The 22,888-nt window shown below is 51.5% G+C and overlaps 1 protein-coding gene across 1 annotated transcript in view; it reads left to right on the forward strand.

Moving 5' to 3' along the window:
• The window catches only part of TNFRSF8 (TNF receptor superfamily member 8), a 31,035-nt gene extending 8,571 nt beyond the window's left edge, over positions 1-22,464 (forward strand). Inside the window, exons 6-12 of the mRNA XM_007170067.2 lie at positions 6,863-6,956; positions 7,249-7,394; positions 8,438-8,539; positions 8,674-8,727; positions 15,906-15,931; positions 18,234-18,423; positions 22,080-22,464. Coding sequence (XP_007170129.1) covers positions 6,863-6,956; positions 7,249-7,394; positions 8,438-8,539; positions 8,674-8,727; positions 15,906-15,931; positions 18,234-18,423; positions 22,080-22,324 — 857 coding nt within the window. The 3' untranslated portion in view covers positions 22,325-22,464. The remainder of the gene's footprint in view (positions 1-6,862; positions 6,957-7,248; positions 7,395-8,437; positions 8,540-8,673; positions 8,728-15,905; positions 15,932-18,233; positions 18,424-22,079) is intronic.
• The last annotated feature ends 424 nt before the right edge of the window (positions 22,465-22,888 follow it).

Here is a 22,888-nt window from a genome sequence, read left to right on the forward strand (position 1 = left end):
ATTTTGGTAAGAGTTTCTGAGGGTTATTTAAAAATTTTTAAATTATTAAAAAAAATTTTTATTCTTCTTCTTGAAATTGTTGGTCTGGTAAAATCTTGACTAGTTTGCAAGGCTGTTTTATTGACTCAAGATAGATCAATATAAAGTTTATGAAGAAGCTTCCAATTCAAATGATGGACATTCACCAGAGTGTAAAAAAGTATGAACCCTTGACAGTGGACAAAAAAACAAACAAAAAAGAGTTCATCAGCAGATGAGAGATTTCAACAAATTTTTAGAAGGTGGAAAAGAGATGGAAGGGTGGTAACAAATGAAACCAAGTGGAGGAAAGCTTACGTAGCTATAATTCACTCCACGAGGCCTGCAGAAAAGTGAGGGGTAAGTTGCTCCTAAGACCCGCCAGAGAGGCTCTGGGCTTAGAGCAGGCAAGTAAAATGAAGGATGGGGGTGAAGTGGAGAATTAGAAAGTGCAGTGAGCTGCAACTTCGTCTCGAAAATAAAAATTAAAAATTTGTAACAATGCAAAACCCACAAACCAAAGTACAATCTAAAAATAAAACAAACGAATGAATGTAACAACAGCAAAAAAACGTGTAACAATGATATACCATGGGCATTGACCAGTCTGAGAGATGGTGCCTGAGTTTTTATCCCTTGATGAAAATGATCAACTTTTTGGCTAATGACACTGAAGGACTATCTAGGGAAAACTAGATGTTGGCCACTCTGGTTCAAAGCCCCCTTTGCTTGTGTCTTTGGGAGTACAACCTGTCAATGGGCTATTCCTGCTCAGTCACGCTGAAGTGAAGCCTGCCAGCTCACACTCCCCACCCATGAGCCCAGAGTTCCCAGGCAGACCTCCTGCTGAGGGAAGAGACCCACTGTGAAAATGACATACTAACAACACAGTAGAGGAAACCCCACCTGCCGCTGGAATGGTCAACATTGTTCTTTTCAAATAAATATGAATGAGCAGTAAAGATTTTCAGACTTATAAGGAAAAACAGCAGTATGAAGGAGAATAACAAGACACACAAACAGAAAAACTTACTACAGATGAAGCAACGATGAACCCAGGAATGGAAGAGAAATAAATTAGTGTCCACAGAAAAATTCAAGAAGTTGTTACAACCACAAAGTGAGAACAGAAGGCAAAGAAGAAGGAACAGCAAGAGAGTAAAGGGCAAGAAATGGCTTTTAGAAAGTGCCCTTGTTACCAATCTGTTGCCTCTCAGGTCCCAATTCACCCTTGAGTACCTGCTGTGCCCTACAGGATTAGACTCTTGGAAGATTTCTCCTCTTGAGTGTGATGCTATGTTTTGCCAGTAGGGGGCGCTGGAGGACCATTGCAGGAGAAAGGAGGCTTCTCTTGGCTATATTTGTTTTTTCCTGCTTCTGCTGCAGAGTCTGTCTGCAGCGCCTGTGGGTGGGGACATCTGGTGGTGTCCTGCCCCAGTCATGCTTCCAGAGTAGACAGTCCCTCGGCAACCACAGGCCCAGGCTAGGTCTGGCGACCACCTTCCATGCTTCAGGCCTCATGTCAGCAAAAGTGCCATAATTTTCCTCTGTGGTCCCACCCTCCCACCCGACCCCGCTCCGCTCCCAGCCTTGGGTCTTCTGCACACCATTTCTCGACACAGTTACTGTGTGCTCCCACGGTGGTGCCCCAACTTTCCCTGTGTACCTGACCTGAGAAGTGAGACTTCAGATTGAAATGACCTACCAGGAGCAAAGCAGGATGAATGAAAATTACCCACATGTAGACATAATAGATGCACCACCATTTATTTATTTATCCATTCACCAGCTGATGGACATCTGGCTTGTTTAGGGCTATTATGAATAACAGCAGCTACAACTGAATAAAGCAGCTACAACTGTTCTTGTACAGGTCTTTGTATGGACATATATTTTCATTTCATGGGTAAATACCTAGGAGACGGATGACTGGGTCACTGTGCTGGCCACACAGAATGTCTCTGAGGGCCAGATCAAAGCTGGCCACCTGTGACCTGATCCAACCACATCATTTTACACGTGGAGAGAACCATACATAGTGCCAGAGCTAGAGCTGGAACACAGAGATCCCGAGTCATAGCCAAGTGCTCTCTACCGGACCACACCAGCTCCTTCTTAGCTGAACAGAGAATTTTTTACTTAGCTAAAATACAATTACGTTTGAAAGCAGAATAAAAACATTTTCAGACATAACAGGGCAGAAATTCTGCTTTTCCCCCATGTGTCCTTTCTTAGAAAGTTACTTGAAGATGTAATTCTGTTAAATGAGGGGCAAAAAAGAAAAAAGAAAAAGCCACGAAATCTAGAAAACAGTGGTTCTATCCCAGGAGAGCAAAGAAGGGAAGTCCCAGAATGACAGCTGTGCTAAAGACATTACAACATCTGGTTGAACCCCATCAGAGCAAGAAAATGAAGGGCTCCAGGGAATTGTCTGTAGGAATAAAAGGTAGAATTACAGTCAGTTTCATGAGTAGTAGAGCTGAAAAACTTGAGGATATGGTAAAGGCACATTATTCTTTTATCAGCAAGGAAAAGAAAGGTGACTGAAAACTCTAGGGAAAGTAAAAAGCTGACAAGAAATGTACAGTTCAAATATGAAGATGAAAATTTCATCTGATTTTAAGCAATTTCTGGTTGTACCAAAAAAGGATTCCATTTGACCTTGATGTTAAGACCATTCTCCTTCAAATGACCCAAGGATCAGGTATTTCAATTTAAAGAGAAATATTTAAGTCTCGTATATCTTTTTTAGTTTCTAAATTGAGACTAAGAGCAGGTAGTTTCTTTCTCCTCCCCCCTCTTCCAATGGGCCCTCTCTGGAGAACACAGGCAGACTAAGTAGGGGCTAAACCATGCCTTCTTCTCACCTTCATATCCAAAGGAGGAAGAAAAGGGGAGGGTCAGTAACCCAGGGAGAAAAGAGGGCGAGGTATGGTACATACAGAGAAGGGATGAGAGGCACACAGGAGCGCTGGGCCCACCTTCTCCGCTTAGAGTCAGGGCAGCAGTTCTGTTGCTGGTTCCTGTCGCAGGTGTTGCAGTGGCAGCTCAGACCGAGGCTGCTTTAGAGAGAGGCCAGAGGGTGCTAAGTGGGTGTAGCCACAGTTAGTGTTCTTGAGCCCAAGAGCTCCTCCAATCCTCTCGAAGCCAACTCTCACTGAATCCCCACGACATCTCAAATACAAATAGAATTTAGCATAACGAACTGCGTTATCTTCCTCATAGCCCAAGGCCTCCGGGCTTCAGCTAATTTAGGTAATTGTCTGGTGACCACGTGGAAAGACACAGCATGTATTTGGAGACCCCCAAAATCAGACGGTTCCTCAGGACCCTACCAATGCAAGAAGAAAATTAATCCTGGCCTCACTTTCTCTTCAGAGTGTTTCAGGAAAAATCAGAGAGGTATCATGAGAGCTTTGAGAAGGGAGGTGTGTGTGGGCGGGAGGTTTGTTTTGTACTACGTAAGGGAAGGGGTGCCCCCTCCAGGAACATGGGGGCAGAGAGGGTTAGTGGCTGGGCTGGACCTACTTCAGATGTGGGCCATTTTTTTTTCTGCCCTGGAAAAGCAGTTAATCATAAGGTTGTAAGAAAGTGCTCAGGCCCCAGGCAGGAGGCAATGTGGTCCAATGGAAAGTGCTCTGGGCTGGGACTCAGGAGCCCTGATTTCTTTAATTAATTTTATTTTTATTTTTGCCTGTGTTGGGTCTTCGTCTCTGTGCGAGGGCTTTCTCTAGTTGTGGCAAACGGGGGCCACTCTTCATCGCGGTGCGCGGGCCTCTCACTATCGCGGCCTCTCTTGTTGCGGAGCACAGGCTCCAGACGCGCAGGCTCAGTAGTTGTGGCTCACGGGCCCAGTTGCTCCGTGGCATGTGGGATCTTCCCAGACCAGGGCTCGAACCCGTGTCCCCTGCATTGGCAGGCAGACTCTCAACCACTGCACCACCAGGGAAGTCCAGGAGCCCTGATTTCTGACTCTAGCTCCGGCTCTGTGGTTCTCTCCATTTGTAAAAAGAGGTGGCTGGGTCAGATCAGAGATGACCATGCTTGAACTGATCCTCAAAGACATTCTGTCTGGTCAGCACAGTGACACAGCCTTCCTGCTCCTAGGTACTCAAGTGAAATGAAATTATATGTTTTCACAAAGACTTGTACAAGAATACTCATAGCTGCCTTGTTTATAATAGCTTCAAACTGGAGACAACCCGAATGTCCATCAACTGGTCACTGGCTAAATTAATGGAGGTACATCTCTACGATGGAACAACTACTCAGTAGTAAAAAGGAATGAATTACTGAGACAAGCGACGCGAATGAATCTCAGAAACATTATGCTGAGTGGAAGAAGCCAGACACCAAAGAGTACACACTGCACAATTCTGTCTAATGAAGTTCTGGAGGCAAACTCATCTGTAGTGACATAAAGCAGATCCGTGGCTGCCCGGGTGTGGGAGGGGATTGAGTGCAAAAGGACAAGGGAACTTACTGGGGAGGTGGGAATGTTCTAGATCTTGAGTGGAGTTACAGTTACATGAAGGTACAGTCATCCCTCAGTATCCGCGGGTGATACCCAAATCTGAGGATGCTCAAGTCCCTTATATAAAATGGCAAGGTACAGTGGGCCCTCCTTCTCTGCATGTTCTGCATCTGTGCGGTCAATCAGTCTGCAGTTGGCTGAATCCTCAGGTGTGGAATCCTCGGATGTGACCCGCAGATATGGAGGGCTGACTGCTGAATGTATACATTCCTCAAAACTCATCAACCCGTGCACTTAGGGGACATTTCCTTCTATGTAAATCATGCCTCAATAAAATTGATTTCAGAAGAAAAGAACTTTAAGAATTGAGGCTACATTTACATACCAGAAGATGTTTAAATTTATTTATTTGTTTACATTTATTTAATGAGATTTCTCTTAAATAAAACCAGGAAGTCTGGAGTCACCAGGCCACCTTCCCGCATGATAACAGTTGGCTGGAGATGAGGAGCAGCTTTCTTTTTTTTTTTTGAAATATTTATTTATTTAGGCTGCTCCAGGTCTTAGTTGCAGCATGTGGGATCTTTGTTATGGCATGTGGGATCTTTAGTTGCCGCACGCGAACTCTTAGTTGCCGCATGCAGGATCTAGCTCCCCGACCAGGGATCAAACCTGGGCCCCTTCGCTGGGAGCACAGAGTCTTACCCACTGGACAACCAGGGAAGTCCCCCAAGGAGCAGCTTTTCCACTTTGATCTTTTGAAACACAAATCTGATCGTCTCAGCCAATTAGAGCCACAGGAATAGTGTGTTACAAAAACCTCGACATTGCAGCATTCATCTCTCACTCCTCCGTGGGTCAGCTGGGCCGCTCTGCGGTCTTGCCAGGGCTTGAAGGTTTGGTTTGGGTTTGCTCTGCGTGTACTTCTGGGACCAGCGGGGGCTGGCTGCCCACCCCTGGCGTGGTCTACTTATGGCAACGGTGGGAGTGCAGAAAGGGGGCGGTGGAGGTCAGATGCCTCTTAAGGCCCAGCCGTCGCTTCTCTCCCGTTCCACTGACCAGACAAGTCACACAGCCAAGTTCAGACACCAAAGGGGTGGGGGGCACACAGACACCTGCCTTGACCTGGAGGGGCTGCAGAGTCACCTGGCAAAGGGTGTGGATGTGGGGCAGGATGCAGAGATGGGACCACCATGCAATCTACCACACCTATCCCATCCTGTTGCTAATTAAAACCATCGCTTTATGGAGAAAGACCCAGCATTTAAAACAGCTTTATTGCGGTATAATTTACATGCCATAATATCTACTAGTTTTAAGTGTACAGTTCAGTAATTTTAAAGAAATTTACAAAGTTGTGAAACTATCACCACCTTCTAAGAAACCTTGTAGGTTAGTTAGTTGACTAACCCTAACCCTTGTAGGGCATGGGTCAGTCAATCCCATGCCCACCCCCAGCCTGGACAACCACTAATCTACTTTCTGTTCCTCTAGATTAGTGTTTTGGGGACATTTCCATAATATGCATTCTTCTGTGTCTGGCTTCTTTCACTGAGCATAACACTTTTGAGGTTCATCCATGCTGTAGCTGTATTAGTACTTCATTCCTTTTATTGCCAAACAATATTCTAGGGTACAGATATACTACATTTTGTTCATCTGTTTACCAGCGGATAGGTGTTTGGGTTGTTTCCACTTCTTTGACTTCTATGAAGAATGCTGCTATGAGCCATCTCCTCCCTCCCCCCACCTTCTATTTCCTCTGCTTAGAAATCCCCACCCCTACTCACATCCCAGCAACCCCTTCCTCAGGGAAGCCTCCCTGGTCAGATGAGGTCAAGTCTCCCATTACAGGGACCCCACCTGCCTTCGTGTGACACCTGAATCTGTGAGCCCCACCAGCCGGTGGGCCCCCAGGGGTGGGGATCTTGTCTGTTTTGCTCACTGCTCTGTCCCAGCTCCCAGCATAGTCCCCAGTACATAGTAGGTGCTCAATAAAGGGTTGTTACATGGAGGGAAGGGAGGAGGGAGGTAGAGAGGAAGTGAGGAGACAGAGCCAGGACACAGACCTGGGTCTGCCCGGCTGCACTGTCCTTCCGGCCCCATGGTGCTACCTCCCTGGAAGTCACTAGTCCAGATGGGTAGGGCTCCTTGGCACTGATTCCTTTTTTTTTTAAATTTTATTTAAAAAATTGAAGTATAGTTCATTTACAAGATATTGAATATAGTTCCATGCTATACAGTAGGTCCTTGTTGTTTATCTATTTTATATATAGCAGTGTGTATCTGTTAATCCCAAATTCCCAGTTTATCCCTCCCTCTCCCCTTTCCCCTTTGGTAACCGTCCTTGGCACCAATTCTAACCTGCAGGTACGGCTGAGAGGGACACCACCTATGAGCCACCTCCCCCGGGGACCCACTCTAACTGCAGCACCAACGCAGAGGACAGCGGGGTGCCCGCCAGGTGACTCCTTGGCCCCCTCTCTCCATTTGCCCTTCATACCCAGAGGATGCCCCGGGGGGCAGCAGCCTGGGAGTGGAAGTGGGGCTTGGGCTAGATCTCTGGGCCAAGCCCACAAGTCATTTTGGAGAATGTGAGCCTAGGTCTGTGTTGGCACCATGGAAGCCCCGAAGGCCTAGAAACCCAGGCCCTGCCCTCAAAGTGCCTGGCAGAGGCTGTAGGCAGGGGAACTGGGGTCTCAGGCCTCCTTTTCCATCTTGAGTGTCCTTCTTACTTCTGGCCTCTCTCCCCGCAGCCCCACCCCCTCCCTGATCTCCCTGGCCGACTCCCTGACTGGTAAGGAGCATGGAGGGGACGTCACCCACGTGCGGGGACGCGCCTCTATCTCAACCAGCACTCCCATCTCCTTCTCCTCCACAGGGAAGCCCACTCTGGTTTCAGGTAATGATCACCCCCATGAAACAGGGCCTTCCTCCCTGGGGACCACCAGGAGGGAGGGTTCTCACTAGGCGACAGCAGCCACTTGGGGGTGGGGGGGCGGGGACCAAGGCTGACCCCAGGTCTCCGGTTTCCTGATCTGGGGCTGTGACTCTGTCACTCGCTAGAGATGATTCCTTAATTCTTCTGAGCAAGGATTTTATTCACAGCTTCACCCCCATGGCCCATAATTGCTGCTCAGAAAATATTTGGTGACTGATTTCATGACCTTGACTAGTTTCTTACTTCTTCTGAGCTTCAGTTTTCTCACCTGTAACGTTGTAACAGCATATACCATGCAGGGTAGTAAGCAGTGTACAGTACACAGGAGCCTTACCGGCTCCCCTTAGACGGTCGCTCTCAGTACCATGCGTTTTAGGACTTGCAGTTCTACTCTTAGACACTAGGTGGCAGTAGTTCTCAGGCCAGCGGCGCTCAAAGAGGTCCTGGACTTGGCACCATCAGCAACTTGTTAGAAAAGCAAGTTACCAGCCCCACGCCAGACTACTGAATCAGAATCTGCATTTTAACATGGTCCCCAGGAGATTCATATGCACAGGAATGTTTGAGAAGCACTTATCTGGCACATGCTACTTTTTTAACATCTAAAAATGGACTTTAAAGGATTATAAATATATACTGATTTTCAAAAGTAGCAAAGCAAGTTAAGTATTAAGTGGTAAAGAAATATATCCAGATAGTGGTTAAGAGCGTGGGCTCTGGAGTCCCCCTGGCCTGGCCTAATGGGCTTCCTAGAGCCAGATGAGGAAGGACAGGTGGGTAAGCGCTGGACAAGATAGATGTAGACAGGATCTGGGTTTCTGTCCTGGCTTGGCAAAGGACCAGGTCCTGTCAGCCGCAGTAGAGTCTGTGTCCAGGAGGAAGTAGTCTGGGGCAAGGGCTGTCCTGTGTGGTTGCTATAGGGCCCCGGCTCACCGCCATGATGCAGACTTCGGGGGCCACCAGTGCCAGGGCAGGCGAGAGTGCAGGGCGCCTCTGTGTTCCAGGACCTGTGCTCTTCTGGGTGATCTTGACACTGGTGGTGGTCGTCAGCTTTGGCTCCTTTCTCCTGTGCCACCGGAGGGGCTGCAGGAAGTGGATGGGGCAGAGTGAGTGCATGTGTCCTTGGGGCCTTGGGAGGGCAGGGTGCTCTGTCCTAGCCTGGCCTGGGTCCCTCTCCCGCCCTGCCCGCTGAGGCTGTCTGAGGCTGGCATCCCTAGCCTTCCTCTCGTTGTCGTTTCAGAGCTCCACCTGTGCTACCCAGTCCAGACCTTCCAGCCCAAGCTGGAGCCTGTGGGTGAGTGTCCAGAGGTCCAAAGGGGCTACGGGCAGCTACACAGCAGCTCTGGACCATGGGTTTGGATCTCCCTCGGGGCTCACTCTGTAGGGGTTCCCACAAGCTGCTCCTCCTTTCTGTGCAACCTCATCTGTGGTGGGAATATAATGTGGGTGGAAACTCTGTGACATGCCCTGTTCGGCGTCAGATGGAGTGCGGGCATGAAGTTTCAAAAATCCACCTTATCCTCCATTCTTGCCTCTATTGTGCCCTCAGGAGAGGCCTTCCCTTCCTCTCTTCTTCTCTCTGTCGCCCCTTCCCAGCCTCCCTATTATTTTCCCCTCCCCATTCCTCCCTTCCTCCCCTCACCCCCTCCCTCCTGCTGGCAGCTGAGGGCATAGGGGTCGGGGTGGGGGTGGGTGTAGGCTGACAGGGCTAGAATCCTGATTCTGCCCCTTATGAGCTACATGATCTGGGTGAGTTACTTAATTCCTCTGTATCTCAGTTTCTTCATCTGTAAAATGGGGACAGTGGGGTCTAATTCAGAGGGCGGGCGTGTGGATCCATCGCGATGGGCCTGTTAAGTGCTGTGCGGGGCACCTGCACGTAGTCAGAGCTCAGCACATAGTGGCTGCTGTTTGCTGATGCCCCCCCGTGTCTAGGGCCTTTTTCCTCAGCAGGAATCCCAGGCCTTCCTGAGTTCTACATTTTTCTGAACTCCTCTCTCTGATCCTTGGCCAGCCTCCAAGCCACCTCTTCCAGGCAGCCTTCCATGCTCCACCCATCCAGGCAGCAGACTCTTTCAGCTCTCACCTCGGGGGAGGGGACCCCAGCCATCTTGTGCCAAGTGTCTCCTCTCCTCTGGGCAGCCTCTTTCAAGGCAGGGCAACGTCCTCCTCAGCATGTCATAAGCATTGATTGAGCGCCTACTGTGTACAGGCCCTGACCACAGGGGAAGGAGTGGACACAAATGGTCTGAACTTCCCTTTCTGGTTTCAAGGCAGGCTCCCACAAAGGGACTCACTGACTGAGGAGCCCCAGGGGAGGCAGGGGATGCTCTTCATTCCGTAAAGAAGAGACAAGACCCGGGGCCACACCACCTGTAGGGGCCGCACCAGACTCAGGCGCTGGTCCTGGAGACGGCCGGTCTTGTTTGCAGAGGGCTCAGTCCTGCCCCCCCTTGCTTCCTCCCCACCAGGTTGTCTACCACCCAGTGCCCACCCTGGAGCCCAGCGGTCAACTCAGACCGTGCCCCCCAGGTCCCCAGGCCCCGTGGAGAGCCTTGCTGTAGCACGGTTTCTGACTTGGGCCCCTGAACACAGTCTGGTGAGGCATGTTTTGGATTTGATGAGTTTCACAAGCAGGTGCTTGCGTTCCCTTCGCAAGGGGGGTTTTTGTGTTTTGACAATTTCAAGTCTTTTTCCGTGAGCTGTCAGGCTCAGTGTCTCACTGAAACCTGCGTTTGCTTTCTTGACATTTTTCTAGTATTAGAGTTTCCATTGCTGTAAGTTTATTTTTTTTCTTCAAACCTCCGTGATAGCAGTTTTGTCACACACACACACACACACACACACACACACCCAAAAAAAAAGACAGAGAGAGAGAGCAAGAAAGACAGAAAGCACCTTCCCTTAAGAAACCAGACCTACCAGGAACCAAACCTGGGGTTCAGCGGTGGCCACTCTGTTTGGGGCCGTTTCTGGCCCGCTGGCTTCCGGTGGGTCCCTGGGGGTCTGGTTCCCAGGCCCGAGAGGGAAGGAGGTGCCGCAGGGGGCAGGATGCATATGGACTGAGCGGGGTGGATGCAGTGGGGGCTGGGGGGGTGCAGGAGCCTTTATTCACTCGTCTGCTCCTTCATGTCTCTGTGGGGCACTTCCTATTGGCCCTGTGCTGGGTACGGAAACTGCCCTCCCCAGCTTTCAGACCAGCATCAGTTGCTCAAATGACTAAAGGCGAGCGGGATGGAAATGGTTGCCCCAGCCCTCCCGGTCCCGGAGCTCCAGGGCTGGGGGAGCCCCTGGTGCGGTAAGCAGTGCATCATCGATCTGGGCAGATGCCCCTTTGATGCTCACCCCCATCTCTGAATGGATTTGACTTGGTGGCAGGCACACACGTGTTCTCATTTTACTCCTCCTTGTGAGGCGCCCACTGTTATCCCCATTTCACAGATGAGAAAGCGGAGGCACAGGAAGATGAAGGAACTTGTTTAAGGCCGCTTGATTAATGAGCAGTACGACCAACCAGGATTTTGTTGTTGGTGGTGGTGAGATTTTTGCATAAAGGGTCTCACCCTTGGCACTGTTGACATCTGCATAGGATCATTCTTTGCCAAGCGAGTTGTCCTGTGCATTACAGGATATCAGGCAGTTCCCTGGTCTCTAGACACCCCGGATACTAGTAGCTCCTCCCATCTGTGACAGCCAAAAATGTCTCCAGGTATGGCCAAATCTCCCCTGGAGGGGAATGTCACTCCTGGTTGAGAAACACTGATTGAAATTCTTTTAACCCTTCATTTTAAAGGACACTATACTCATCACTTTATCTGTTACTTCAGGCAGGTTTAAGTTGGAAAAATTTTTTGTTTGTTTTGAAACAATTTCAAACGTACAGAAAAGTCTCAAGGACGGTGCAGAGAACTTATTTTTTTTGAAGCATTTGAGAGTAAGTTACTGACCTAATGCCGTATCATCCCTGAGTACCTGAGTATTTCACACGCCTGTAGTAAAACCATCAAAATCAGAGAATTCACTTTGATGCATCACCACCAACTAATTTTCAGACCCCAGTCAAGTTTCTTCATTGATCCAGATAATGTCGTATAGAGCAAAAGAATGCAGTTCAGAGTCTCGTACTGCATTTGGTGGTCGTGTCTCGTGTCCCCTCCAGTCTGGATTTCCCTCCCGGTCATGACCTTGCCACTTTGGAAGATGCCACCAGTGATTCTGTGGCTGGCCCTCACCTTGGGTTTGCCTGACGTTTCCTCACGCTTGGATTCAGGTGGTGCGTCTTTGGTGGGAGGATCCCAGGACTGAGGCATCCACCCCACCAGGTTTCCCTTTGTCCCTTCCCCGCCATGTTCACCAGGAGCCCTTGATTAGGGTGGTGTCTGCCAGGCTTCTCCACCATGAAGTCCTCTTTCCTCCGTGGTCATTGCTAAGTACTCTGAGGTTCTGTGAATAACTGGTGCCTCATCAACTTTGCTCCATTTCTGTATGTATATCTGTCTGGACTCATGGATTCCTCTCTTACTGTACTGCCATCATTACTTAATTTGATGCTCAAATTTTCCCAGGTTAGGCCAGTGGGGGCCCCTTCAAGCTGGCTGTTGTGTCCTTTTGTCCCCATCCTTCTGTGTTTGGAGCACTTGTTTTTTTCTTTTTTCTTTCTTTCTTTCTCTTTCTTTCTTCTTCCTTCCTTCCTCTTTCTTTCTTTCTTTCCCTTTCTTTCTTTCTTTCTTTCTTTCTTCTTTCCTTCCTTCCTTCCTTCCCCCCTCCCTCCCTCCTTTTTTCCTTCCTTCCTTTCTTTCTTCTTCCTTCCTTCCTTTCTTTCTTCTTCTTCTTTTTTCCTTTTTTGGCCGAGATGGGAGAGTTGTGGGATCTTAGTTCCACAACCAGGGATTGAACCCTGGCCCTCAGCGTTGAGAGTGCCGAGTCCTAACCACTGGACCGCCAGGGAATTCGCTGGAGCACTGCTTTATTCTACGATATTCCCAGCTTAGCTTGTAATTCCCTGCCCTGTCCTGGATTTGAATCTAGGGGTGCTTGTTGCCAAACGCCTTCCTTGGGTCTGTTCTGCTTTCCACAGCAGCCGGGACCGCAGGCCAGAGAGGGGATGGGACTGAAAGGGGAGAGCAATGGGAATGGAAGGGATGGATAACTTGGGTGTCAGAACCCACGTGCTTGGCTTGAGCAGCCCTCAGAGAAGCCCTGGGAAACCAGGCACTTCTCCCCAAGGGAGGAGGGGCCCACCGATGCCCAGTGCGTGTGTCCCTGGACTTGTGTCCTGGGATGCTGGACATATTTTATGAGAAAATTGTTCTTATTCCAAAAAGCAAGGATACCAATAAGTGAAGACAGTGGACTGAAGCGACATTTTAGGGGAAAAGCACTTATGAAATCTGACCTCTGTACTTGGCACGATTTGTTCTAGGTCTTTATCAAAGTACTCATGAGGGTTGTAACACGCCTGTAGGCCGATGTTGGTGGCTTCTGGATTCTGCCTTTTCACCTTGATGTTATTTTATGCTTGTTTCCGAGAGTCAGTATCGAATGCTGATTTTCTTTTCGGTGTGATGGAGTTGCCAAGCCACTGGAGTATCCTGGGGCCCCTATGTGCTAGGCGGCCTCCCGGTCACCTTCCCTTTTAAAGGTTTTAATTAAAAAATTCTAAATGGACTTCATTTTTTTTTTTTTTTTTTTAAAGAAGCTGAAATAGCGGGTTTTTTTTTTTTCCAAATTATTTATTTATTTATTTATTTCTGGCTGTGTTGGGTCTTCGTTTCTGTGCGAGGGCTTTCTCTATTTGCGACGAGCGGGGGCCACTCTTCATCGCGGTGCGCGGGCCTCTCACTATCGCGGCCTCTCTTGTTGCGGAGCACAGGCTCCAGACGCGCAGGCTCAGTAGTTGTGGCTCACGGGCCTAGTTGCTCCGCGGCATGTGGGATCTTCCCAGACCAGGGCTCAAACCTGTGTCCCCTGCATCGGCAGGCAGATTCTCAACCACTGCGCCACCAGGGAAGCCCTGGATTTCATTTTTTAGAGAAGTTTTAGACTTACAGAAAATTTGAGAAGTTAGTACAGAGAGTTTCCGTATAGCCCACACCCAGTCTCCCCTATTATGAGCATCTTACATTAGTGCGGTAAGTTTGTCGCAATAAACAAACCAATACTGATACATTACTATTGTATTAACTAAAGTCCATACTCTGTTCAGATCTACTTAGTTTTGCCTAATGTCCTTTCATTGCTCCAGGATCCCACCCAGTACACCACATTACATTTAGTCATCATGTCTTAGGCTCATCTGGCCTGTGACAGTTACTGGCTTTCCTTGTTTTTGCTGACCTTGGCAGTTTTGAGGAGTTAAGTTGCATCCTACAACTTGCTTGTCGGTTAAGTTGTAGGATGGCTCTCTGTTTAGAGTTTGTCTAGTGTTTTTCTCCTGATTAGATTGGAGTTGTGGGTTTGGCAGAGGAAGACCATACGGGTTCAGTGTTATTTTCATCACAACATATCAAGGGTTTATGCTCTCCACGTGATTAATCCCTGGGCACCTTCACTTTTGAGATCTCATTTAATCTTCATAAAAACCCTCCAAAGTTGGCATGATCTGTCCCCCTTTTCCAAATGAGAGAACTAAAGGCTGGGAAAGGTGAAAGATGTTGTGCTGGGGTTTCACTGCTAGGAAGGCCTGCGATGACGGACTAAGCTGCTTTATTGTTTGGCACCTGTCTTGTTTTCCATTTTTTGGTTATTATAAACTGCACCGCTGTGTACAGGCTGGTCGCTTTCCTTCGGGTTATTTCCTGAGGGTGTGTCCCTGAAGAGGGATTACTGGGTCAAAGTGTGTGAAGTTTTCATTGCCCGATGGCTCTTGAGAAAGAGGAAACCAGTTCACAGGGCATGAGCAGCTGTGTTCCTGTTTACCCACGTCCTCTCCAAGACTGCATTTTATCATTTTAATTTCTTTTGTCTTGTTACTTGGTCACACCCTTTTTTTCCTATTTTTGACTTGCTGCCAAAGGACAGTTGGCTGTTTGCAAAAGGCAAAATCACTCTCAAAGGACGAAGATTTGGCTTCACTGACATCATTTAAAAGAATGTGCCTCAGGCCAGACAGTGTTTCTCAAAGCGCTGGCTTGGGCAACGGACAGTGGCCGCCTCGTGGGAGGGGGCCACGGCCTCTCAAGGTGACCGCTCTGCTGGCAACAGCAGTTACCAGATTTGTTAAATCAAGAGTCAAGAATTGTGTCATTTTACACATGTGCTTCTTTTGACCATTATTCTGATCCGTTTCCCCTTTAGACACTTTACCTGCTGATGGTCAGTTAAAAGGGACATGGAAGAGTGTCCCCCAGACTGACCTGGTGTCCACACAGCAGGTTCAAACTGCCCGTCTTGTATTATCGTGGTCAGTCGGCCTCCAGTGAGCGTTTCTGCTAGGATTCGGGGATGCTCGTTCCCTAGAGGGGCTGAGGTCAGACGGTCTTCCAGAGGTGACTTAGCTGGCATGCTGGCCTCTTTTCACGAGGTTTCTCTGGTTAGGTGTGCACACCGAATAGCAACAAAAGCCAAGTCTCTGTAGGTGACCTCTTCGGGAGTCGTAAGAGGCCGTGTGCCCCCAGAGGACGGTCAGCTCCTGGGAGTTGACTCGCCCTGGCTTAGACAGGTGCCTGGTACCATCTCCAGCTTTCCCAGGTGGCCACTGGGCCGTGATTAAATGTCAACATATACTTGGCCATGACCCGGAGCCCAGTTTAATAGGAGAGGAAAGTTGGAGAGGAGGGTGGCGTTTGGGATGAGAAGATAAAGGTCGTGCCCTAAGGATCATTGCATACTGAGCCCGCCAGAGGGTGGGATTGCAGGGAGTGGGATGACCGGTGAGACTGGTCACGTGGGCTATTTCAGGCACACGTGATAGAAAACCGAACTCACGCTGGCCTGAACCAAAAGGGCTCCGGGGTCCGTTGGCTTTAGGCATGTCCGATGCAGGTCTAAGAAAAGGTCCTCAGGACCTGTCACCCGCTCTGTATCACCTAGGGGTCCTCCGTGTGAGTTTCACATGGTGCTCGGGGGGGGGTCTGGCCTCTCCAGCCCCTGGAGGCCGCCAGGTGGTATCAGCAGCCACGGACCAACTTCCGACCCAGCAGAAGTGTCTTCGGCTCCAGCTGGGGTGCGCGCCCGTCCTGAACCACCCCTGTGCGTGTGTGGGAGTGGGTGGGCTGCGGAGGGGGTCCGGTGTGCTGAGGGGACCTGGTGGCTGGAAGAGAGGTGATTCCCTCGTTCTCTGGCTGCCGCTGGGAAGTGAGCCCCTGGGCCCTGGGCCTGAAACCCGTACACTGCTCTCCAGGTCTGACCGAGGCACCAGCTGCCACCCTGGGGGCAGTGGAGGGGGCATTTGCCCACAGGTGGGGGGGGGGGGCAGGGCCAGGCAGCTGCCAGACCCGCCTTGGTGAAGTCACTGCTCTTTTGCTCTTGCAGATTCCAGGCCCGGGAGGAACCCGACAGTAAGTAGCCCCTCCCTTGCCTCCACCCCAGCTTTGTGCCCCTAACTCTGACTCCTTCCCTAGCAGATCTGCTGGTTCTGAGAGCGGCTGCGTGGATCCCAGCCCTCCCAGGGCCCAGGTGCAGGTTCCCCTGCAAGTTCAGGCCGGGTCTGCCCCACGCAGGGAGCGCTGAGCACAGTGGGGCCTGAGCCAGGCCCTGGCCGAGGATGCGGAGCCCCACCCCAGACAGCAGCCTTGGCTCCTGGCTCATCCTGCCGGGGACTTCCAGAAGGGCCTGCCAGACAGTGGATTTGGTTTTGGCCATGTGGGTGCCAGGTGTGGTCAGAGGGAAGGCTGTGTTCATTCCCCCCTTTCTCCATCACTCCTCCGTGAGTCTCGTCCTCAAAGCTGGGATGTCAAATCAGCAGCACAAACTTCTGAAACTTGAGCTTTCTCATATGGAGCACTTACGGTGAACTAGGCACCTGGCTTTGTGCTCTCTTGAAGTTATCCTGGGTAGTCCTTACAAAACACAGAGGTTGGTACTGTTGTCCCACTGTGTAGAAGAGGAAACGGGGGCCCAGACAGGAAAGGTGGTTCCACGGTTGGAAAATAGATCAGCTAGGATTTGAGGCCTGGTTTGTGGGACTCCAAGGCTGGTGCTCTGAACCGTTACCCTGAGCTGCCTCCTAGCAAGAGCGTTTTCACCTGCCTTTTATGAAGTGCTCGCCGTGTGCAGGCGCTGGGCTGGGGGCTTTGCACACGTTGCTGCTGGTCCTGCAACCACCCAAGATGCGGCGCGTACACCAGGCCCTCATCGGGCTTGTCCTGGCGCCCTGCTCTGTGCCCAGCCTCCCAGGGGCAGCGCGGGGACCAGTGCGGGGGAGATCAGGGGCACTGCCCTCCACAGCTGAGGGGGGGAGCAGGACAAAGCACACCACATGGGCTGGGTCTCAGGTGTGTATGGTTCGCCCGCTTTTTTTTTTCCACTTATCAGTTCTTCTGTTACTTTCTTTTAACTCAAACTTTCGTACATGAGAACGGTTTCCATCCTTTATTTTTAAACGTAATAGATGGAACCACAATACAAGTTCAAGTTCAAATCATGGGAGATCACATTCAGACATGCTTGGGTCAGACAGGTTGCTGTTATGAGACCAAGAAATTTCATGAAAAGGTATTTAACGATTTGTAAGATAATCAAATATCTTCTGGCCACGTGGGCCAAAGCATTAATAGTAACATGTTCAAGAATACCGTCTTTTGGACTTCAAATTATTTTGAAAGAATATTCAGGGGACTTCCCTGGTGGCGCAGTGGTTGAGAATCCACCTGCTAATGCAGGGGACACGGGTTTGAGCCTTGGTCCGGGAAGATCCCACATGCCGCGGAGCAACTAAGCCCGTGTGCCACAACTACTGAGCCCACGTGCCACAACTACTGAAGCCCGCGTGCCTAGAGCCCGTGCTCTGCAACAAGAGAAGCCACCACAGTGAGAAGCCCACGCACTTCAACGAAGAGTAGCCCCCGCTCGCCGCAACTAGAGAAAGCCTGCACGCAGCAATGAAGACCCAATGCGGCCAAAAATAAAATGAATTAAAAAAAAAAAAAAAGAATATTCAGGATTATGTAGCTATACTTTCTGCCTTACTCAAACTCATTCCCTTTTGAAGGTTGAAGGTAAATGGTATTTACATTAGAACATTTTTACAAGAGCACTTCTCCTTGGCACTTACAGAAAAGTGAAAAACGAAACCAACACTTTCCTGAGACATAACTGTTTTTAGAATACATTTGTGTGATCATAAAAGGCTGCTGTCCCAGGAGCAGGGGAGTTGGGGTGGGCCTGGAGCTGATACTTGTAGACTGGGGCTAACGTGCATGGATTCTAAAGCGAGATACTGGGTGGGGTTCAAGCACTGGCCGGACACTTACCAACTAACCCTGAGCAAGCTACTTGAGTCTTCTGTGCCTCAGTTTTCTGATCTGTGAAGTGGGGAGGGTGCTAATATTAGCCACCTTGTAGAGTGGTTGTTAAGGATTAACACATGTCAAGGGCCACGCGCGTGGTAAGCATTGTATGCAATGCTGACAGTATCGTTATTTAGTACAAGTTAAAAACAACGTGACTTCACAGGGTCCCACACTCAGGTGTGTCAGGCTATCAAGGCTGAGAAGCCCAGGGTAGCGCGTGACGGCTTTAAAGCAGAGAGGGAGACTCACTGGGGTCTATGGAGATGAAGAAACAGGGGTTCCCCAGCTCAGAGACTGGGGGAGGTGGGGGCATCCTGCATCAGCACCATTTCCTCTGTGCCCACTGCAGCTGATCAGGAGGGTGTCAGTGGCGGAGCCGGGCAGTGAGGAGCAGGGGTTAATGAGCCCCCCAGCTGTGGAGACCTGCCCCAACCTGGAGAGCCTGCAGCTGCTGGAGGCCAGCCCAGCCAGCAGCCCCTCCACCCCCATGGACCTTCCCGAGCCCCGAGGGACCACGGAGCACACCAACAACAGGATTGGTGAGTCGGCCTGTTTGGGGGGGTCCCGGGGTGCTCAGGGGCAGGGGGAGATGGGCCCTGAGCCCCCAGAGGGAGCTAGAGACCCTGAGTACAGAAGGCCCAGCAAGGAAGAGGCAGGGGTTCCTCCACTGGCCCTCATGAGTAGGAGACGATTTTTGTGAAGGAGTTAAGCCATTCTCAGGGGTATCGAGCCGCTTGCTCCACCTCTTCATCCCAGTGTAAATTTCTGTAAAACAGGAATAGCAGGAGTTCTGACTTCACGGAGCCCAGCGTGAAAATTCGTGCAATGGTGCGCATGAAGTTGTCCTGGGGGGTGGGGCTCCCCCTGGCTGGTGCCTGCTGTGATTAGAGGGAAAGTTACCGCCAGCCCAGCCCCCAACGAAGGGCCCCTGAGGGGGATGGAGGGAGACATCAGGGAAGTAAGAGCTGCCGCTTGGCTGACGCATTTGGGCAAGGCACGCTCGTCACCTCTTGTCACACAGCCTTCTGAGGATGGGGTCTTTCCCTCCTTTTTACAATTGGGGAAACAGCGGTTCAGGGGAGAGAAGTGGTTTTCCCAGTCACACAGCTACCAAGTGGCAGCAGGGCTGCAGGCTCCAAAACCCCCGGTCTGTCCGCATCAGTACCCTGTGGTGGAACCCGGAGACCAGGGCGCCCCGAACTGCAGCCACCCTCCAGCCAGGACGAACCTTCCCTTCCCGCAGGCCTCCTTGCCTCTCTTCCCCTCCTCTCCACCCTGCTACAACCAGAGCGTTTCTACCAAAATGGATACCTGCCCATGTTACACCCCTGCTTGAAGCCCTCCAGGGGGTCCCTGGTACCTGCAGGGTAAATTCCAGGCTTCTTATTCCGGCATTTAAGCTGCATCCTCGCCACCAGGCTTGCCAGCCTCCCCACCCCACAGGTCTGCTCCTCCCACTCAATGTCAGTTTCTTAATCTACGGAGCCCTCTCTCACTTCTGAGCTCTGGGGGCGCTGCTTTCTCACCTGAAACAGCCAACTCCACCTCCTTGAATCTAGTTAATTCTTGATGTCCTGAGGACCCTGTTTATTTGCCTCCTCCTCCAGGAAGCCCTCCCTGCCCTCTCCACTCTCCCGTCTAGGAGACGCCCCTGTGCTGTGCTGCCCCAGAGCCCAGGCCTCCCCTCCTAGAGTCCTCAGCACCCAGCAGTGTGTGTTTGCAGCCTCCTTCCCCACCCCCACCCCCATCCACTTGGCTGTTAGCTCCCCGGGGGCAGGGCCTTAATTGGCTCCATCTCTGTCTTTGGAGGGTTAACCATCACTGAGATAATTCCAAAGAGGCATTTGTGATCGTCCTACACATTTGTGTGGCAGGGATTGGTGGATAGAACTCTTTAGGGCAGAACCCTTAGCACCAAACTGAAACTTTTGGAATTGTAGCTTTCAGCATGTTTTACTGGAAAAGAATGTATTTTGGGAAATACCGCTGAAGGCATCTCCTGCAAATTTCCTAAGAAGTCCTGATTTGAACATTTGAGTCAATGCTGAGTGCAGTGCCTGGAACCACAGGGCTGGGGCTCTGGGAGTGTTTGGGGGGGAGGGGGGAGGGAGGCACCAGGCTCCCAGGTGGGCTGGGGCGTGGGCAGCCTGGCCTGTAAGCCTGGCTGGTAAGCAGGTTGGAGATTCTCTTGGGACATTCAAGAGATGGTGAGCCCTTTGTTCTCCTGACACCTCCCTAGAGGAGTACCCCCTTGTCCAGTTCCCAAGGGGACCAAACTCTGGTTGCACTTTACCCCTCTACCCCTGGGCACCAGGCAGGGGGAACCCCTTCCCCTCATCTTCATACCCCTCCCCGTCCAGGACAACTTCCTTGGATTCTGGAGCCCTGGGTGGGGCAGGAAGTCCAAGCAACTTCTGGAAGACCCTCCTCTCCCAACTGGGGAGTGGGCAGCCCTGTGATGGGGGATAGAGCTAGAGGAGTCAGGACCCGAGGAATGTGAGGGGATGATAGCCCGGCCCCCAGCTTTGGCTGCTTCTCCCCGGACAAACTCACCCCTCTTCTTCCATACCCTTACTCCTCTATGTCTGTCTGTCTGTCTGTCTCATCTCCTCTAGCACTGTGTGGCCTCCTCTGTGTTCTCTCACCTCCTGGGGTCCCCTCTCCCTCACCATCACTGGCTCCCATCTTTTGCCAGCCCTTCTGGTCAGGTTCCCAGGGCAAAGGACCTGCAGGTCTTGATGGAGGGTATGTGGCTTGAGGCCACGCTCTCTCTTTTGGGGTGTAGGGGGGGCTCCCAGCCCATAGCTTGTTTCACGCTTGTAGCCTTCCCTCTAGTTCTCACTGCTATTTTGAACACTTCTCTCTATCCTGGAAGTATCAAAGACCAAAACAGAAGAACTGGCATTATGCAATGGGGTTGAGCGTGCGGGGGCCCCCAGAATCTTTGGGGGGGTTCCTGAATCAGAGGGGTGTAACTGTGTTCCTCAGAGAGGCAGGGATCCCGAGCTCCCTGCCCCACCCTAGCGCTCAAGTTCCCTCTTGAGCTTCCCCATTCAGACTCCAGAGAGAGTTCCAGGGCTGAGCCGTTGGGAGCTAGCACCCTGCCCTGAGCTCAAGGCCATCAGAAGCTGGGCTGCTGGTGTTTGGAGTTAGCTGACCTGGGTGAAGGCCAGGCTCCCCACGTCCCAGCTTCTTGGGCACCTTACTTAGCTCCCCTGAGACTCCAAAGCCCTAGCAGCAGGTGGTCAGCAGACCGCGGGGGATCATGCCTCTAACAGGCTGGGCTGGTTATTCATCCACGTGAGCCACACAAGCGGCCCTATGTGCTAGGCAGGTACATAGCAATAAGCGATAAACATCAAGATATACCGGCCCCTGCAAAGCTGTCCAGATCACAGGCTGTTGGTGATTATTAACAAGGTTGAGGTTTCTGTAGGGTGTGACCATCTGTCTGGGTTTGCCCAGACTGAAGAGGTTCCTGGGATGTGGAACTTTCAATACTAAAACCAGTAGGAGCATCTCAGGCAAACCAGGACATGTTGCTGTCCCCCTGCCACCACCACCCGCGCCCCACCCCCGCCCAGGTTTTTGCTTTAGGCACGTGGATATGAACTGAAAGGGCAGCTGGGCAGGGTGGAGTTTCTTTGGGGATTTCTACTAACTACCTGGTGACCTTGGGCAGGTCATTTAACATCTCTGGGCTCCAGATTCTTTATCTGTAAATGGGGATCACGATAGACTATCTACCTTGTGGAAGTGATGCGAGGATTCGGGAGCTAATGTGTGAAAAGCATCTGGAACAGCGTCCGGCACAGGCTAAACTCTGCGAGTGTTCACTGGTGCTATTGGTGTCAATGTCATTCCCCAACTTCTCCCCACGGCTTCCTTTCTCTCCTAACCCTGTTCTCTTCTCTTCTACCCCATCTCGGCAGAAGTGTCGAGAAAATCACAAGCGCTTCCTATACATGGGCCAGTCCTTAACCCCTCAGCACACAGTTCCTAGCTGTTTTATCTCCTTTGAGCCTCAGGCTACCTGTGAAGTCGGTAGGGGCCTACTGTGTATCAGAGAGGCTGTGCCGTCTGCCTGAGGCCACACAGCAGAAGTGGCAGAGCTGGGACCGGGACCCTCCTCTGCCTCCTTGCTTCCATCCAGCTGGAGCCCTTGCCTCATCTCCCCCACCCTTTTGCCTTGCAGAGAACATCTACATCATGAAGGCCGACACCGTGATTGTGGGGACCGTGAAGGCCAAGGTGCCTGAGGGCCAGGGCCCGGTGGGGCCGGCAGGGCCCGAGTTCGAGGAGGATCTGGAGGTGGACCATGCCCCCCACTACCCGGAGCAGGAGACGGAACCACTGACGGGCAGCTGTGGGGGCGTTATGTTCTCGGTGGAGGAGGAAGGGAAGGAGGACCCCTTGCCCACGACCGCCTCTGGGAAATGAGGCCTGGCCTGGGCTGGGACTGAGAGGGCAGCTGGGCGCCTCTGGGAGGCCACGGTGACCCTGGTGGCACCAAGCTGGTAGCACCAACCTGGTGGCAGAGGCCCATCTGGCCTGAGGTGAAGTTCCAGCATCCAGCGGTAGACCCAGCCTATCAACGCAGGAGGCTCTGCTGGTCTGTACCTGCCTCCCCACCCAGCTGCCCCCCAACCCAGACCCTGGGGAGCCCAGGCCTGTGCGGCAGAGACAACCAAGGGGCTGGATCTGAACAGCTCTGTGTGTTGGGGCAACAGCCAGCCAGCAGGGCCTGGGCACCCTGCCTTCTGCGGCTGTCAGTCCTTCCCTGTTCTGTAGCCTCCGCGGTGGGCCCAGGGCCCAGGCCACATCACTGTCTCCGCAGCAGGAGGCGTCTCGGGACCCAGATGCCTGCAGATTCTTAGCAGCTGTGCTGCCCCTGCCCGGCCAGAGACCCTGCCCGCCCAGCTGCTGCCTGCAGAAGGGCCTGCTCTGCTTCGCCCAGGGGGGCTTCCTCCCCGCATGGAGAAGGGGAACCGTGGGCCCTTCTCG

This window comes from Balaenoptera acutorostrata, chromosome 1 (genome assembly GCF_949987535.1).
Source record: "Balaenoptera acutorostrata chromosome 1, mBalAcu1.1, whole genome shotgun sequence".
Taxonomy (NCBI): domain Eukaryota; kingdom Metazoa; phylum Chordata; class Mammalia; order Artiodactyla; family Balaenopteridae; genus Balaenoptera; species Balaenoptera acutorostrata.